The following is an 18884-nucleotide window of genomic DNA, read 5'->3' as shown; positions in this document are numbered from 1 at the left end:
GGTGTGAGTATGTGTGTGTGTGTGTGTGTGTGTGTGTGTGTGTGTGTGTGTGTGTGTGTGTGTGCATTATCAGTTTGCTGGATGCATGGTCATGTGCCTGTGTGTAGTATTTTGTGGGCACACGCATGGATGGTTTTGTCACAAATGGTCACTCATCTGACATTGAGTTTGTGTTTGGATGAGTGTGAGAGAGCTTCCATGTGCTCCTGTGTGTGTAAATAAGCCGCGATGCTATCTGTCCACTGAATGATGCGACTGTTTGCCGGCCTGTCACGCTCTTTGTTATGCAGGATGAATGCGCACTCGGGCTGGCACAGGTGGACTTATTTTCAGTCCCTGTGTTGTGAATTTAGCACAAGAGGCCAACGCAGCACTGGAGGCTAAATCACTGAAGCAACACTCTCCGCTGAGTAGAAGATAATTTGTAGTCACTATACCGAGACATAGCAGGCCGCTATTGAATGGACAAAGGGAACGCTGAGGGTCCTTAACTGCCCTGCCTAAAATAGCATCAGTGTTTTTGTAAATTCATTCATTTAAAGACAGATTATTTATCTAGCATGCTTCAAACTCAAAGTAGTGCTTTGCATAAGGCATACAATGCATTCAATGATACATTCATCTTAACGTAGCGATTTAAGAGGATAAGATATTTCAAAGAGGAGAGCACATAATTAAATAGATGGGAGTGTAGGATGCAAATACAAGATATTTAAAAGGTCTACGTGTGTAAGATTGCGTTAACTGAACAGTTACTTACCCTTATTCACGTCATTGCAGAGGGTTAAATGAGCAGATTGATACCGCCGTCTTGTCCGTACAATAAATATTACGCAGCAGTTAGCTTAGCTTAGCATAACGACTTGCCGGGGCTCTGTCCAAAAGCCTATTACCCGCAATTTCATACCTTGGTTTTGTGCGGATTAAACAAGTAAGGTATGCAATCAGTGAGCTTCAGAGGATGCTGGTTGGTAGATTTTGACACAGTCAGGCTCGCTGTTTCCCCTTGTTTCCAGTCTTTGTGCTCCTCTGCCTGAAAGTGGTATCAATCTTCTCATCTAAGTCTTGGCAAATAAGCTAATAAGCTTATTTCGGTAGATATCCAACACTTATGGTCAGATTTGAGACAGGTCTAATACCTTTAGGAGGTTTGTACACGGGCAGAGTATAAGTAAATGCTGCTTTGCTGTGGTTTGCCTAAAAATCTGGTTCAGTCAGTTAGACACGAGATAATTTAAGTTGAGTTAAAAGACAGTCAGAGATATATTTTTCCTAAACCACAGAAGGAATAGAAGACAATGTATAAAATGGGTAAATGTGCAGCTACCGTATGCATGTGTGTGTAAAGATGCATGTGTGAGTATTGATGGCATCCAAATTGTTCAATCATTTACAAACTGAATTTTTCCTTCTACAGGTGCCCTCTGCTCCTCCAACCTACACGGGGAGGCAGCTGTGGTGAGGGAGAGGATTGTAAAGAAGATGTGTAGTAGAAAAAGATGAAGAGGAAGGAGAGGGTGAGGAGGAAGGTGTCCGGAACGAGGGGCCCCTTTGGTTGAATTGGACTTAAAACATGGATGCCAACAGGGCTGTTTCACTGTGTACAGACTAAAACACTGACTGTGTGCCAATCAACTATTGTATGAGTGTGTGTGAGTCTGAGAGAGAGTAGGGCATGGAGGACAGAGCTAAAGCTCTTCTAGCACACAAATCTCTATAGAAGGGTTCAAAAATTCGAAAATGTGACCAGCAAGTAGCAAAACAAAACACACGCCGACTCAGATCCGAAAACATCAACATGCAGTATACTTTTTCATTTTGTTTGATTCGCTCCCCTGAGACTATACAGCACTGTAAAGCATCCTTGAAAAACTGTGAAATCTATCGCCTTTTCCTGCTATTCACTTTAGGATGTCTTTTCTGCTGCTCTTCCCAATGCTGACTCTCTCGGGGAAACATTTGGCTCTGTCCTCCATCCATCCACAGTGTAGGTGAAGACATGAGCACATGGGCAACTGTACAGCTCACGCACCACCGGTTTAAAATAATCAAGCTTTTGTGGGTGTGTATGTACAGAATATGAGAGAGAAACAAAAAAGAGTGTGTGTATTCCCAACATCTCATCGAATAAACCTTCCCGTGCGGACTGTTACCCCTCCGTGAACACCTCTTCTTCCTCCCTCCCCATCTCTGTTTCCGGTTTCACTGCACCGTTTGTGAATATAAAACATAACTGCTGTCCCATCCTCACACCTGCATGGACACTTTGCAAGATGTGAAACAAACTGAATCCCGAACTGCGGGTCGGAAAAGTTCCCATTGACCGTAAAAGCGGCCTGAAGCACCTGCACAGAAGGATTGCAAGCTGCTAATGAACTGCTGTTGGATACGATGGAGCGGAGTGGATTCTGATTGGACGGGGAGGGCATCAGTCGTCAGTTGGGAGGCACCTCTTCATGAATCTAGGTCAACTGCTCTCCCACATCTCCGGTGGCCACTGGCGTTTTGAACAAGCCAGTAGAAACTGTCACTTTATATCAGCAGGAAACGGAGCGAGGAAATGACACGTTCTCTTGTGCTTAGCTCTTCTATCTGTGTTTATGTGTGCGTTCGTGTGATTTTATGAGTGACGGGGAAAAATACAAAAGTCAAGGTTGCTTTCTGGTGCTAAATATCCCTCCACACAACTTCCCAGTGTGGCACAGAACTACAAGAACAACGCTGATGCAGAAACGGCAGTCAAGACTGTGAGTGACAGGCTATAGATAGAGCTGTGGCTGGTGTGTGGAGATATCCTAGAGCCTTAGAAAGATCAGGTTTACAGTGCAAGGTAGAAAGAGGGAGATCAAATGTTAGAGGAGGAAAAAGGGGATGGGAGCGAGGAGGAAGGAGATAGCGAGTGACGGGCCGAGGGGAGTCCATGTGACAGTGTGAGATCTGTGTGAGGAAATGTCTCCCTGGTCTGTGTGTCTTTGTGCGGGCGGACGTGCTGTTCTGAACTATGTGGTTGTGTTCTTCATCTGGTGAAGCCCTCCTCCTCCTCCTCCTCCTCCTCCTCCTCCTCCTCGCTCAAGTGTAGCCCCGTGCCAAGAAGGACTCTTGTTTCACTGGAGTCTCCGTTTCACGCCCTTTTCCGTCATCACGACACCAGCTCTCTCTCTTCACCCGAGAAGCTGTGTACATAGTAGTGCTGTAAAGCTTTGCTTGCTTACTTACTTTTTTTTTAAACTGTAGCCTGAGTTTAGACACCAGTGTCATATGACCCACTGGAGAACTGACTACTGCAAACTGTTTTTATCTGGGTATTTTTTCAAAAACTGGTTTGCTTTGTTGTTCATACTTTTGCTTATTGTACAATATACTTTTATTTCTCTCTCGCTGGTGTCTTTTAGTTTTCAAACTAGCATTCTTGGAAATGTTTTGCCAACACTAGATATGCTTTTGTTTTTGGATTCATGTTCAAATTATGAGTTGTCATTCATAGGGATCTACTCCAGATGTACCTCCGGTTCTCTTTGCTGTAACAGTTATGGGGACACAGAACTTTAATTTTTTCAGAAAGATTATAATGGATGTGAATCATTTTTGGCACTTAATGCAGTAAACAATGACTTATTCTTCAATACTTAAGAGATAATTATAGAAAAATAAATTAGAGCAGGCAGGGCTGAAAAAACTTCAATCCGTCACCAACAGTCATTTTGATGACCCCTGGTCAACATCAACTCTCAACTAAGAAAAACCAAAGGGTCTCCTCTTGACTGCTGCTGTACATTCATGTCTTACCCACTGGTTATTCTAAAATAGGACAGGTTTCAGCAGGCCGTCTCGATGCCCAAAGAGAGCGCGTCCTGCTGGAGAGGCAGGCTCTGTTTGGGCCGACCCAGAGCTGTGCGTCACGAAGAGGAACGGTCCTCAGGGGTTTGGGTGGTCAAAACTCTCAACACTTAGAGTGGAGGAGGGAGGTTTCAGTTCTTGCGATGTTTTCACTCAATGTGGAGTACAAAAAAAAAACAATATCATGTGACTTTGTAGATTTTGCACTTGTCGACTACCTATCTGTGCATGCTTATCACCATTTCTACATGTAAGACCTTTCTCAGACGTACTTTTGAATACTAACTATTTATGTAAAGGTCATGTGACTGCAATCATAATTTCCGTGTATATCAGATGACACACTAAATGTCTGTGCTTTCTTAAACACAAAAAGAGAGCTGGCTCTTGAGAAGCAAAGAGATTAAAGTCAGGGGAAAATGGTCCAAACTAGTATGATTCCCCAAAAAGGAACAAAATGCCATCATAACTGGACCTAATAATAACTTCCTCTGTTAGTTTGAAGACTCGAGGGGAGAGAAAAAAAGAGAATCTTCGAACTGATATTGTCTTTGTGTTGAAAATCAAATAGACTGTGGTGAAATTTGCACAAATCTTCTATATGTTAAGTTTGTCATCCCTGGGCAGCCCACTGAACACCCACCCTCCCCGGGTTTGACATGTCCTTGCCTGTCCTCTCCTGATTTGTCTTGCCTTCAGACTGTTCCAACGGGGCAGCTGACGGGGGTGATATTGGTTTTCACAGCTGTGACTGTGCAGTGACGCAGCATGCCTATGTATAGAACTTGATTCCCCTGATTAGAAAAAAAAACAACAAAAACAAACAGTGAACTCATGTTTCTGTAACTGAATCAGGAAAAAAATAAGTACAATAAAGTGTCATGTTTGTAGTTAACTCCTAATTGGACGTGGTGTTTTTTCCCTAGGTAGTGATGCAGTGACATACCTGATTATTCTGAAGTGTCAAAATTAGAGCCCAAAATTAGAGATATGACATATTGTCCCATATATATACAGGAATGCACAATTTATATATATATATATATATATATTAAGTATACTGTTAATCTGGTTATTGAAGATCAAGATATTGAATATGAACAAAAAGGCAAACGTGTTACATTTGAACAATAAACTTGAAAAACATCAACTGCCTATAATTCAGGCCTTTAACTTCCTACATGTTTTAGGGGTTTGAACAATGTTTGTGGCATACTGTGTCTATTAAAGAACATGGTGTTAATGTAACTTATAATCAGTGTATTCCTAGCCCACACAGGATTACACTCTGTGTAAACACAGGCGTATTCTACACTTCCATTGCAGCCCAGCACCAGTTGTTTACTGGCTTTGCTCCTGCGGCCCAGACCTACTCCCCTCTGCTGCTGTGTGATTTGGTTTCAGTCGGGCCCAGTGCTGCCAGACTCTGCGGAGCTGGCTGCACTATCAGATGTCCCCAGAATTAAATGAGCTGTTTTATCACCTCACCCAGTGGCAGCTGTCTCCCAGGCATCCACATACCTGCAAAGAGAAATACATGACCCTCCTCATGCCTCCCTGTGAGGCGGTGTGCATCAGTGACTGGTATAGTCAGGAAGGCAGTCCATCACTAGACCGCCGCCTCGCTGCTCTGCAGAGACACTGGAGGGGAAACCAGAAGTATCCTCTCAGGTACGTAATGGAAATAAGCCAGGAGTGCACTCTATGCATGCAGTCCTTTTATCCTGAACCTTTTTGCTCATCACATTTTATGAACTTTTCATGACTGTTTTCGTGACATTTAAGATGACGTTTGAACACTACAAAGAACAGAAAGACAGCTGACGGAGTCATCAGGGGCAAAATGCTAAATGTGTAACCGTTAGTTACATCTAGCAAAGGACTAAAAAGACAAATACAAATATTCCAACTCTGAATAAAATGCAAAATATACAAATTAACAGACTGACAACATCATACAATGTCAAATTTGTATGCTAGTGAAAATGTTTCTTTTCATTGTGATGTTGGTATTTTACGTTGTGTGCTCAATGAGTACGACAGGGTTATTATCACTTGTAAAATAGTAAGATCTAAGGAGAGTGTAGGATATTACTCCTTTCTGCTCTGTCAGGTAGCTGTCAATCACCCATCAGTGACTCAGTGATGTTTTTAAAGACTTTCTTTATTCCCCTTTTCTCCGACAGGATCATTTCTTTTCCTGAGAAACAGGATGGAAAGTATTGCGCCGCACGCTGACTCACTTTTCACTTTGCCCTCAATTCCTGGCCTGAATGGAAATACTATAACCTCTTTTGTCGAGTGATATATATCGCTAAGGAAATACGATTTGGTTATCTTCCAGGGAGCTATATCAGCTAGAGGTGCAGCGAGGAAATATTAAGTCTGTTACGGGAGGCTTCACCCCGGCAGTAATAATATGTGAACCGTACTATATGGTGTTCATTTGTCGGGTGAGACTCGCAAAAGGAAGCGATCCATCAAAAAAGCAATGAAAGCAATCAACTAATTAGACACAAATCTCAGATCATAAATCCCTGGCTGGCCATATCAAATTGGTTACAGGAGTATTTAATTGCGTGTTTGACTGATCATTTTGGTCAGTTCCACATCAACCTCACAGAGTTTAAGAGCCTCTAAAAAACAGAAATAAAACTTGTTCACGGTAATGAGCTAATGACTTCAGTTCACAGCATCACCAGTCTATCTCAGTTTTGGAGTTCCTAGTAAAGAAGGAGACGATGCTGTCGGGGATTTGTCACCATGCACGGACACAGCCAGGGAATCAGTCGGCAATGGTGTGGAGGACATTTTTTCCATGCTGCAGAGGCTAGTGGTCAGCCACTCAACACCATCAGGGGTCATCTGAGGGATGGGGGTGTGGACCACGGTGCTCTGGGGGGTGGGGGAAACCACCTGGATGGACACATCTGAGTCGCCGGGCTGGGGGCTTCCTGGAAGATCTGTCATTGCAGAGCCCACTGGAGACAAACAAGAAGTGCATCCTTAATATGAACACGTTCATTGTTGTTGCAAGCAAACCGTTATGTTAACGTCATCACTGCAACAATAAGCTCTTTTTTTGAGAACCTCTGCACTGCACTGAGGCAACGGTTTCCTTTTAAAAGTGCCTTCATAATACAGAAAAAAAAAATCAGATACAAAATAAATTGTCAGAGAGATCCTTAAAGGAACCATATTTCAGAAAGCAAAGGTTTAGGTGCTATTTAATTACTGTGAAAGTTCCAAAAGGCTCAACGACGTAGCCGATCTCATTATACTCTAAGCCTCTTGCTTTTTGTAAGTACATTATGTTGGTGTTCGAAGGCATTAAACCATTAGCAGGAAGGTTGTGCTACTCTCACTCATAATGCATAGAAAACTATATCTAATAAGACCTGGGTTGAAACCTGTTTAACAAACTATGATTCAGCCACTTACTGACACTTTCTCACGGTAAAATCAGCTATTGTGTTGACCTTTTTGTTATCTGCCAGTAAAAGACAATGGCATTGACGTTATGGAAGTGAAGCTATGATGAATAGATTGTTATATTTGGCCATTTAAATCACAACAAGAGCCGCAGACAGATTGTAAATGATGCTAATGAAAGTTGTTTTGCTGTATTTACAAGGTAATCGATGTCACTGGTTTTAAGTGTGGTTCTGAAAACTCTTTGGGGTGCATCAATACATTCTGTAGCATCAACATTTGCATGGATGCAGTTATTTATTTCCCATTTTTATCTTCTAAAGATGCATTTCTTTTTTTCAGATACCATGAATCATACTGTTGATATTGTGCAATTTAGAAACATTGGTGTTTGAAGGTCTTCTGAATAAATGAGGAAGGTAATAGAAATGCAGAACGTAACAATGCAATTTGTGCCAGACTTGGGTACAATGCACTGCAATTGACACATTTATATAATCGTTTGATTTCATGCCAAAATGTTCAAAACCACACAAATTGCCATTTTAAGTTGTTACTATTATCACCATTAGGAGACACTGTGTTTTCAAAGGTGAGATAACGACTCTTTCACAGCGCTTGGGACCGATAGCACACATGTCAGGCTACAGTCAAGGACAGACGTGGGGATCCATGACCTGTTGAGAGCTGCACCTGCCCAATGAACCGTGACCTCCTGACCTTAAAGTATCATTGTGTGTCTGCTCTCTGGGTTACTTTGCCCTTTCCCCTTTTCCCCTCCAATTTATTCTGATTTCAGGCTGGGAAACGTGAAATGGCAGAAGAGGTATCACATGCTGGTCTCCTCTGGTTAAATGTGACGAGTGCAGCTGTTGCTGGATCGACTTAATGTGTATACAGTGGGGAGGGTGCTTCCTTAAATAATTTCTCTTCGTTACTCACCCTCTCTCTCCCACAGCCTCCGCCCCAAACATGGGTCATTTATTTGTCAGTGCTTGCTTCATTACGTCCAAAACAACAACAGGCAAAACCAGCCTTCCTCTATCTCACACATTTCTGGTTCTATCACAGTCTCATCCATTTCAGACTCTGTGGAAGAGGTCATAAAATGGCTTCCATTCAGGACAGCCTGGGCAAAATCTACCCCCCAGGCCCCTTGCTTAAATGTCAGGTCAGCAGTTGTGGTGCAGCAGCATGGCAGCAGTTAGCAGCAGCATACCAGCCAGCCCGTGGCACCCCAGTTGAAGAATGTTCGTTGACCCGCCGCAGCTGCAGTGAGCGCCTTTGTTGTGTGGAATGTGTCGGTGTGGAAGAAACCTGTGTTTATGGAGCGGCCATTGTTTGTGGGCGACAAAAACAGAGATGCTACGACGCGCAGCTTTAGTGTGCGGGTTGGAGTGCGTGTGTGTGTTCAGCATCACCTACAGTGTATGCACATTCATTTAAAGTGGCTATAGTCAATATTTTTGGATGGATCACGTGACCACTTGAATTTTGACGGGTTCGCTCGCAGTGGCAAACTACTTAAGAATCGTGACCCGACTCTTCTGGCCCACAACTTTGCCATTTTGGTTCACTCCCACCGCTCTCAGTGTCGTCTCAACAAGAGCAGTTCACTTCCCATCTTGTTTTCATTCACTCACAACACGTGGTGGTACAATGTAACAATAGACTCCTGTGCAGTTGGCCCGTTGAGGCTGGAGGGTTACTAGCTCTTGTGATAATAAATAAACTAATCAGGCTAACTGCTCTGTACTTTGTGCTAAATGCTCAGGCTTGAATGCTAACATGAGCACAATAATGATGCAAATAGGCTCATGATTAAATGGGGACCACACCACGTTCATCATTTTAGTTGCATGCTAACATTTGCTACTTATGACGAAATACAGCTGAAGCTGATGGGGGTGTCTGTTTTGCATGTATTTTTTCATGAATCAAACCTGATGGTGGAGCCAGAAGAAACACATGTCATCACAATACATCCAATAGTTTAAAGATTTAATCTTGACCAAAGTGGTGGACTGACAAACCGACATTGCCATCCTTTGTCCAATTTGCTTTTCGCCACACTTCATGTCCTCCACAAGGTAACCCCTTGAATAATACTGAATGGACAGGAATCACTTGTACAGTGTTCCACTGAGTGTGTGTGTGTGTGTGCAAGGTCAAAGTTGTGTCAGTCATTGAGCTATAAAGTCAGTCACACTGGGCATGGACCTGCATTCTCAGCTGCTCGGCTCTGTCCTTTATGCGTGCACACAAGCGCAAACACACTCAGGTATCGACACACTTTATCACTTTATACGTCTCTCTGTCACCATGTCCCTCCCTCCTCACGTATCTCGTCTCTTTCTCCACATGTATCCCCAGTCTCCATCCTCTCTCTCTCTGTCACTCAAACACACTCTGAGCCCTGCGGACATTTTCTTTCTCTCCTTCGCTTTCAATCTTCTCTCCCTTTCTCCGACTCACTCACGCCGTCTCTTTCTCTTTCTCCATCTCTGTCTCTGGCCTCATTCTCTCTGTGTCACTGCTCTACTCATCTCCCTGCTTTAACTTCAAAGCCTTGCTGGGATGAAAACTGTATCTCTGCAGTTTATATATGTGTGTGTGTGTGTGTGTGTGTGTGTGTGTGTGTGTGTGTGTGTGTGTGTGTGTGTGTGTGTGTGTGTGTATATGTGTATATATATATATATATATATATATATATATATATATATATATATATATATATATATATAAATAATGTGCATCGTGCTGTACGGTTTGATATTTATGAACTGTTTGTGTGAATGTTAGTGTGTGTTGGTATCCTGCCTGCCTATCAGCAGCTGATGTCGCCCACATGAGAAAATACACGATCAATGGTATTGTGTTGCCAGCCAGCCTGAGGCCTGGCATTCACTGATTGGAGTGAGTGTGTGTGTGTGTGTGTGTGTGTGTGTGTGTCTGTATTTGTGCTCACCTCGGCTCTCTTGTCGGGCCCAGAACTTCTCAACAGTTCTACCAATGTCGCTGTTCTCTCTCAGTTCTTTCTGCCACTGGCGTAGCTCCTGCACATCTGGGCGTGCTCTGATCTAACACACACACACACACACACACACAGACACACACACACACACACACACACACACACACACACACACACACACACACACACAATGAATCAATAATCAATAGTGCAATTAAGTTGCTAGTAAGCTGCCAGTGATGTCCATTTAGAGTGTCCAATATGTTTTTTAGTAATATATCATTCTGTTTACTTGTACGGTGGCTAAACGGTGGAAGTGGCTCATTTACTGTGTTTGAAGACACAGCAACCTCCATACGCAATACTCTGCTATTGTCAGATCACATCTGTACAACTAACAATACTTATGCTCTACCTTCATCCCTTCTGTGAATACTATATTATATACTGTGTGCTTACAACAACAGAGAAAAACATCTTAATAAATATGCCATTAGATGCTCCATCATCTTCTCAGCCGGGGCCCTCAGCTTTGGACCTTACACGGATATGAGGCTATAAGAACCAGTAACATCTTTATTTGTATATTTCACTCTTTTCATTGTATTATATTTAGTCTACTTTACTTGCCTTACTTTAATTTCCTTGATTTGATGTAACTGTAGCGCTGAAATCTGGATATTGCCATGTAATATCCTGTAACATTGTTTTCAAAAGGTGCTCTATTTGTATAAACAAGCTTTATTATCATGATATGTTCTATCATTTGAACATGTGACAAGTGAATTGCAGCTTTAACTTTGATGCTACACCTCTGAACAACATAGTTTAGAACATATATTAAGACGTTTGTATGTGTCTCAGTATGTGTTATGTAAAAGCTTAAATTAATGATACAGCACTCTACAGTAGTGAGCCGTCTTGTGGGAACAATAACTGAAAAGGTCCATGCAGAGAAAAAGCTTCCGTTAGTAATGAAGCATGTTATGATGTATAGCTCAGTGTCTTTGAGCATCTGTGTCCACATAGGTGGTTAAATGGGTCAAATTGTCAAGAAGCTGTCTGTGATTCTTCTCTCTATCAAGTCTGTAGTTGTGCCATTGTCCCTGGAGGTAACCCCTGTAGTGGTTGTGTGTGCGCTGATGGTTTTCCCGAGAGATTATTAAATCAGATTTGCTGTTTTTGATGAATAGAAAATGTCCCTGAAGAGCCCACTCTCCTTTATCTTCGCCCCTTCCTCTTTCTACTCTACCACTCGGCCTCCTTCTCCTTCCTTTTCCTCCTCCCCATCTTTTCTTTCAGTACCAAGGTGCGCCTCTCCCTTTCCTCACTCAATTTCTGAAAATATCTCTCGTATTAATGCCTTATTCTCCCCTCATTCTGTTCATGTTTCATCTCTGTCCTCTGTATTCTCTCCCAACACTCCAATCTTGTGTTCCTCTTACTCCTCCCTCTCTGTTCGACATGCTTGAAAGGCTACAATAGTGTTGCTATTAGCAGTGGGTATAAAAGTGGGTCTGTTATATAAGCCTGGCGATGGTTTGAGGAATGGGTAAGACTAGCGGGCTCCAATAGTTAATTCACCGGGTGTCACAGTTCTGCAACAGCCTCTCTGCTGATGGGAGCAAACCATAGAAATGGAAATGAGGGGTGAGGGTCAGGAGGGATGGGGGTTGGAGTCTGTCGTGTCTGCTCACCATCGCTTTGGTGTTTATTTGTGTCTGTGTGGCCATTTCAACTCTGTCACTTTCCATTGGTGTCCTGCAGAAACGTTGTAGCTCCCGTTCTCCTTCTGTACCGCTAAACAACGGGAATATTTCTTGGTCGGGGGACCCCCGAGACAAAGCTTTACAATGTGCCACACAAGGACAAAAATCAAAGTCTCCGTTCTTGGAAAGCCGACTTTCTGAATATACATGTTTTTTACTGGCCGCTGCGATAGCAGGAGACAAAGAGTCGAGTTGAGTGGGTGAGCGTTTTGAAGCCTGTCTGTGTGCATCAGTACAGCTGATTAGCAGGGGTGAGGTATTGTTTTGACTGTGTGCATCAAGGACTGTGTGTGTGTGTGTGTGTGTGTGTGTGTACATATATATATATATATATATATATACATATATATATATATATATATATATATATATACATATATATATATATATATATATACATATATATATATATATATATATATATATACATATATATATACATATATATATATATATATATATATATATATATATATATGTATATATATATATATATATATATATATATACATACACACACATATGATTGGACACTAAAATCTGTCATTTAAAAAAAAAAAAATCTATTCTCCCTGTTTTTCATAATTAAGGATATACGGTGACGTGTTGCTATGATCGTCCCTGTCACAACACACATATCTCATGCTGGCTGTATGCACGTAGGTTGGGATTAGAACAATTGGAAACATTACATTTAAACATTGCAAGGCTACGTGGACCCACATACATTATTTGACATGCAAACCACAATAAAACACATGTTGAAAATAACACAAAAACACAAAAAACAACCCCCTCCCCCCACGCTCCTACAGAAATGCATACAACCACACAGTGGCACAAACTGTGCACACTGCCTTCTTTCACACACACACACACACACACACACACACACACACACACACACACACACACACACACACACACACACACACACACACACACACACACACACACACACACACACACACACTTCAATCTTGCTGCACAGCCTTTCAAGCCGCCTTCCCTTTTTGTGCAAAGCTGCCTGTGAGACTGAGCTCCTCTCGCAGTCTCACACTCTGCACAATGGCTTCTGTCATTCAAAACTGGCTGCAGTCACATCCTCAACCGCACTGACAGGCTGCATAAAGACACCACCGCAGCCTGCTCCATCTTCTCCTCGAGCCGCATCCACCCACCGTTCCATCATGTGTTTTGTTGGCCGATGCTTTCATCAAGGTTTAACCAGCTGAGCAACCTGTGATTTGATTCATGCACTTGTCGACTCGGGCACATACATTGGTCGCACTATGACCCGACTGTCCTTTGTGCGAAAACGTAAGACATAAAATGCTCTCTATGTTATATATAATAGTGGATTTTACAAGACTACCGGAGTATGAGCGATCCATCTCACTCTGGGACAGCGTGCCCCCTAAAGCGAATCTGCAGGAAGGGAGACGTGAGGACGAAGCAGAGCCACTGGACTGGACGTCCTGAGTGCCTTTGACATATTTTCTGCGTGAGTGTCACTCCACGTGGCCCGTCACTGACTTTATACTGAAGCTCAATTCAAACCATTCATCTATATACCCTCGGATCATTCATCTGGAATCGCAGACCTAGTTCTGCTGTTGACTCTGCAGCTCTCTGGGTGGGTGTGTGTGTGTGTGTGTGTGTGTGTGTGTGTGTGTGTGTGTGTGTGTGTGTGTGTGTGTGTGTGTGTGTGTGTGTGTGTGTGTGTGTGTGTGTGTGCGTGCGTGTGTGAGAGTGAGAGAGAGTCTTTCAAACAGCTCTATTAGTTTATGTCATGTGGAATACAGTCAGTACTTACAGTGTCCTACTTTCAGGCAACAACAGGATTTTGATTCAAATTGACCTAACAAGTAATAATAGATTCTATTGTGTGTGCATTTTAACTTTTGGAAACAAAGCATCCACTTCAGTTGAGAAAATCTACATCAGGGTTTCTTACATTTTGGGAAACAGGCGTATTCAGTTAGATAAGAAGATTGATACCGCTGTCTTTGTCTGCATGGTGAAGCAAATTGTCATTTTTACACTTCTTGTTCCCTTCGTCTATACTCTTTATGTTAAGTTAAGATAACCAACTGTTACTTGTAGCTTTGTACTTAATGGACACATGGAGTGGTATTTATTTTACTCATCCAACTCTGTCAGAAGGTGAATAACCATATTTCTACAAATGTTGAACTTTTCCTTTCAGTTTAAAAAAAAAAACTAAACAAACAAAAACATCATAGAATCAAATCTGACGAACGAATCGTGGACTGAAAAAAGGAAACCAATCACAAACGTCTTGTCTGCCCGTATTAGGCTGTGCAGCACAGGGCAGTGCTGTGACCAGGAAAAGGCCAACCTCAGTGTGTCCACGCTTAATAGTTCAATAGAAGTGATCATTATGATAAAAGCCTGCTTCTCTACCTGACCACAAAGCCTTAAGACTAACGGCCTAAATGCCTATTTATTACACAGCAGCCACATTACTCCAACTCAGCTGACCAGACCTGCGAGAGCCTGAGAAGTCTTAGTGATCAGTGTGTGCACAGTGTGTGTGCGCATGTACATATGTGTGCATTACAGCAGCAAGCATGGATGAATGGATTAGTGTGGGCGCAGCATAAAGAAGATTATGTAATATGTTTAACCCCAGCAGCTCTTCATAGTTGTATATTAGAGAAACGGGAGACAATCGCATTGTCTGGGTCATAGATGGGAGTTAGTGTGTGTGCGATCTCTACCGCTGCTCTTCTTCACTCCTCAATACATTTTGGTGAAAGAGATTAATAATGCAGGGATAACATTCCCAGCTACAAAAATACCCTGCTCCCTGGCCCTCAGTCTGTCTGTCTGTTTTACAAGCACACACGCACACACACACACACACACACACACACACACACACACACACACACACACACACACACACACACACACACACTGCAGTCAGCGCTGCGTCAGGCAGGTTATATAACAGCAGAGAGTGAGGGGACAGGGGGCGAGGAGCACAGAGTATATTGATGAAAGCAGAGGTTTGTAATTTGGATAAAGTTGTTAATATCATACTAGATATATATAAGTTACTATATTTAGTGAAGTATTTAAAAACTAAAGCAAAATCCTGTAATCCTATTATACTCCTATTATAAACCCTCAGAACTATTCTCAAACATTTACAAATTAGGACAGATTATGGTGAAATAGAGCCTATTATTGTTCACTTTGATATTTATTCTGAATCATGATATCTTGATCTGAGAGTTTTGTCAGAATACATTTAGAATGGGAGACATTACATGATAATGAATATGTATGTAATAATATTAAATAATAACATGCTATTTAAAAAAAAAAGAAAACAGCTACAGTATACATTATATATCACCAGAAAACACACAATCGACGTCTCACACAGAAACTGAGGACGATCTACAGAGCGTTAGTGCTTCACAGAGGAGTCCTCCTCTCTGCTCTGCTGCCCACTGAGCCGTTAACGGGCCGCGGCAGCCGTGACAAACTGCAACGCCTGTCAGGACTTTGCCTCAGTGCCTACCCAAAATATCTCCGCCCTGTGTACATTGAATAAGTCATGATCTTAGGACGCAACCCCTCAGCTTCAGACCCTGATTGTGCTGCGTCTACATGCGCCCATGTGCTTCTCACAGATTTCACCTCTTTCCATATTCCTAGCCACTACAGGTGCTTCATGTCCGGCCTCCACAAATGCCCCATTCCTACTCCAAAGCCAAACTGCAACATCACCTAGCCTCTCACCTCCCTTTTTATCATCCATCCATCTATCTGAAAAATGTTTCCTAACACAGCCTGAGCTTCATCCTTCCAGACAGATCAACCGATTCCCTCACTACTGTCCCTTTCTGGTTATGCCTCTCCTCCTCTAAATCTCGTGGGGTGCTGGGCTGCAGTGCCATCAGCAGCCTCACTGAACCTCTCTGAGTTCAGGGTAAACAAAGTGAGGCGTGACAGGCAGCCGGCTCACTGCTGCCACCTTAAGTGAGCAGAGACTGGTACGATTTTGAAAGTGTTGCCCCCTGCTGGTGGACAAGTCGTGCAAACAGGGATAAAGCACATGCGCACGCGCAAACATGCGCACGTGCAAACGCATGCACCCACGCACGCAGACATTCAGCTCCCATGTTCAGATTGTTCAAACAGAATGTAATTGCTCTCGACAGCACAGCTGGCATCTTTTCCTCTCAATGGTTTGTGCAGCGACACTGAAGCTGAATCCCCCCAACAAGCACGAATGATGAAGAATTTAAAAAAGAAGTGCTTCTGTTGAGAGAGACCAAAACAAGACCCCCTCCTTACATCCCTACAGCGAACGAGACTGTTTATTTGTGTGGAGAAATTGCTGCCGTTTGCCTCTTGCAGTGTCTGTTTGTGTCTATTTATATCAGAGTACTTCAGACCACGACGCCCACACAGGAAGGACTTAAATCCCGGCATCATGACATAATCAAGCTGCTGAATGAAATTGCAGTCCCAGTGGAAGAGGAGCTTTTCAGCGAGCTGGGATTATACAACAATATCGCACTGTGGGCCAATGCACATGCAGGAGGGCGGCTATTGTGTGTGTTAGGAGAACAGAGCACATCAATCTGAAAAGTTTGGTAGGGGGCAATTAGAGTTGTTCAGCCTGACAAGTGCAGCCAGGCACGGCGAAGGTAATGTGTAAATATGTGTCAAGTGCAAGGGGTTTCTCCCAAGGCTATTCATCTCGTTTGAAATGTCCCTGATATTCTTAGTTTATGTGTTTATTTCCATATTTATGAAGGTGTTTAAAGCCATGTGTTGAGCCAATCTAAGTATTTTCCTTTCCCCTCTGCCTGTTTTGCTCAGAGCTATATCCAGTGTACCTTGTATCCCCTCCAGAAAGCCTGGATGAGCAGAGCAGCCTGATCCTCACTCAGCAGCAGAAACAGAGGGACAGGGGGCCTGGGGCTGAAGACAGAGAGAGAAAGAGAGAAAGGAGAGTGTGTCAGCTCATCTGCATGAACAAAATGTGTCAGTGAAAGAGTTTGTTTGTGCGTTGTCATAACTGAAACCTAGTTTTTGCATTTATTTGTCTCCATTGAATTAATGTTTGTTTCATACTGTAGACACAGCCACCTGGTGACAATGGAGCTCCAAACGGCTAGGGACAGATTTGTGTGATTTGCTGACAAACAATTAATTTGCTGGTAACAGCTGTGGCGGGGAGACACTCACTGCATGCTGAGAAAGTCTTTGACAAAAGGGACGTCATGGAAGTTCACTGGGACCTGGTCTCGTCTGCGGGGGTTGTGGCTGAGGAAAAGGTAGGCGGGAGAGGACAAATAAAAACATGACACACAAACAACTTTTTTTTGCACACAGCATTAAGAATAACACATTATAGGGAATACATTTGGTGAGGTGCACATTATACAGTGAAGAGACAGAGAGCGCCGTGTGTGTGTGCTCTTACTTGTAGAGCCACTCAGTCAGGAAGTCACACGGGTTAAAGGCTGTTTTTAGTCTCTGCAAACAAAAGAAAGTATCTCGCAGAAGTAGTATTCAGCATTACTGCTACATATTACGGTAAAAGTAACAATACATCAATTTAGAAATCGTCCTTTATGATTGAAAGTGCTGCATTCAAAAGCTCACTGGAGTAAATACACAGAAGTGTTAAAGCAGAATTTAGTCAAATATATAAAAATGTTGGCCCCTGTCAATATTATACTATGTTACCGGATTATTATTATTAATGACGCAGTAATGTGTCAGTATTATACGGCTTCTAATTTAATATGTATCACATATTCTAATATTTGCATTTTTATTGATTTTCTAGATATGCATATAAAGAAAAGATGTGCACAGTACATGTACATAAAGATACACATGCACATCAGCAAAGTAACTAAAAATTACAGTTTGGAAATAAATGTGGTGAAGAAACTTTTTCCCATATGATTTGTTGTGGATGTTGTGTATGAAGGAGTAGAACATTGAAAGGCCATTCGTAAAGTAAAAATAGCTCAAAACTGAACTTAATCACAGCTCGTGGGGTAATAATCTTTTTCGTCTTTTTTTTAACCATATTTATCCAAACAGACCAGCAAACACATAGCTTTGATTTCATTTAAACAACATGGTCCACATGTATTTATTTGTTAGATTTTAAGAAGAAATTCAAACCTGGAAACAGCCTTGCTTCTGGGCTTCTTTCAGCAAAGCCTCAAGTCCAGGCAACAACACAGGAAACACACTCCTCTCCAAAAAACGTGTAACCGGACCTGACACAAACAGAAAAAAAACAACAATTCTACACAATATTCATGCCCCAGGCATGGCCAAGTTGGCCCCCGTCACCCTAGGGGGCAAAGTTCAATCACCATCTTACGTTCATGTAGTGGTGGAGGCGACGTAGTTTCAGCCGGTGACGGACACCTCTGCCTTGAGGAGCCAGCGGGAGCCGGGTGCCAAAGAAGAGGGTCACCGTCTCTCAGAGGACCATCGTCCACAAGCACCTAAAGAACCAACCATGATAACTTCAGGGCTTGCCGGGAGACAGGAGACTAAAACACTGGATGGATGAGCTGACCGTGGCTGAGGCGAGTCCAGAGGACACAGGAGAGTGTGTACTGGTGCTGTACTGGGAGAGCTGGGAGCTCATTAAGCTGCCATCAGTCCACACAGCACTGGGAGGACCAGGCTGTTCAGCTTCATACTCTCCAAAAACACATAGTACATTAAATGCTTTTAGTCAACACAGTTTTCAAATCACAAAAGCCGAAGCAAATGGAATAATGTCACCTTAAGTTACCTTCACACACTTGTTGCCAAAGGGATTTTTTTTTGGCACCGATTACCTTCGCCAT

The 18884-nt window shown here is 42.7% G+C and overlaps 2 protein-coding genes across 2 annotated transcripts in view; one reads left to right on the top strand and one right to left on the bottom strand.

Annotated features, from left to right (window-relative positions):
• The window catches only part of gprc5ba (G protein-coupled receptor, class C, group 5, member Ba), a 14282-nt gene extending 9569 nt beyond the window's left edge, over positions 1-4713 (top strand). The window contains exon 4 of the mRNA XM_079233706.1: positions 1418-4713. Within this exon, the coding sequence (XP_079089832.1) occupies positions 1418-1462 (45 nt within the window). The 3' untranslated portion in view covers positions 1463-4713. The remainder of the gene's footprint in view (positions 1-1417) is intronic.
• Positions 3816-18884, bottom strand: iqck (IQ motif containing K; the record flags this gene model as incomplete). The annotated part of the gene is made up of 10 exons (XM_079233623.1): positions 3816-3889; positions 6600-6818; positions 10238-10349; positions 16896-16980; positions 17248-17325; positions 17486-17538; positions 18202-18299; positions 18407-18533; positions 18608-18735; positions 18830-18884. The coding sequence occupies 10 exons, from the start codon at positions 18882-18884 to the stop codon at positions 3816-3818; spliced, it is 1029 nt and encodes a 342-aa protein (XP_079089749.1).

This window comes from Taurulus bubalis (assembly GCF_910589615.1).
Source record: "Taurulus bubalis genome assembly, chromosome: 17".
NCBI lineage: Eukaryota > Metazoa > Chordata > Actinopteri > Perciformes > Cottidae > Taurulus > Taurulus bubalis.
Note: the sequence above shows the minus strand (reverse complement) of the source record. Positions and strands in the feature narration are given on the sequence as shown.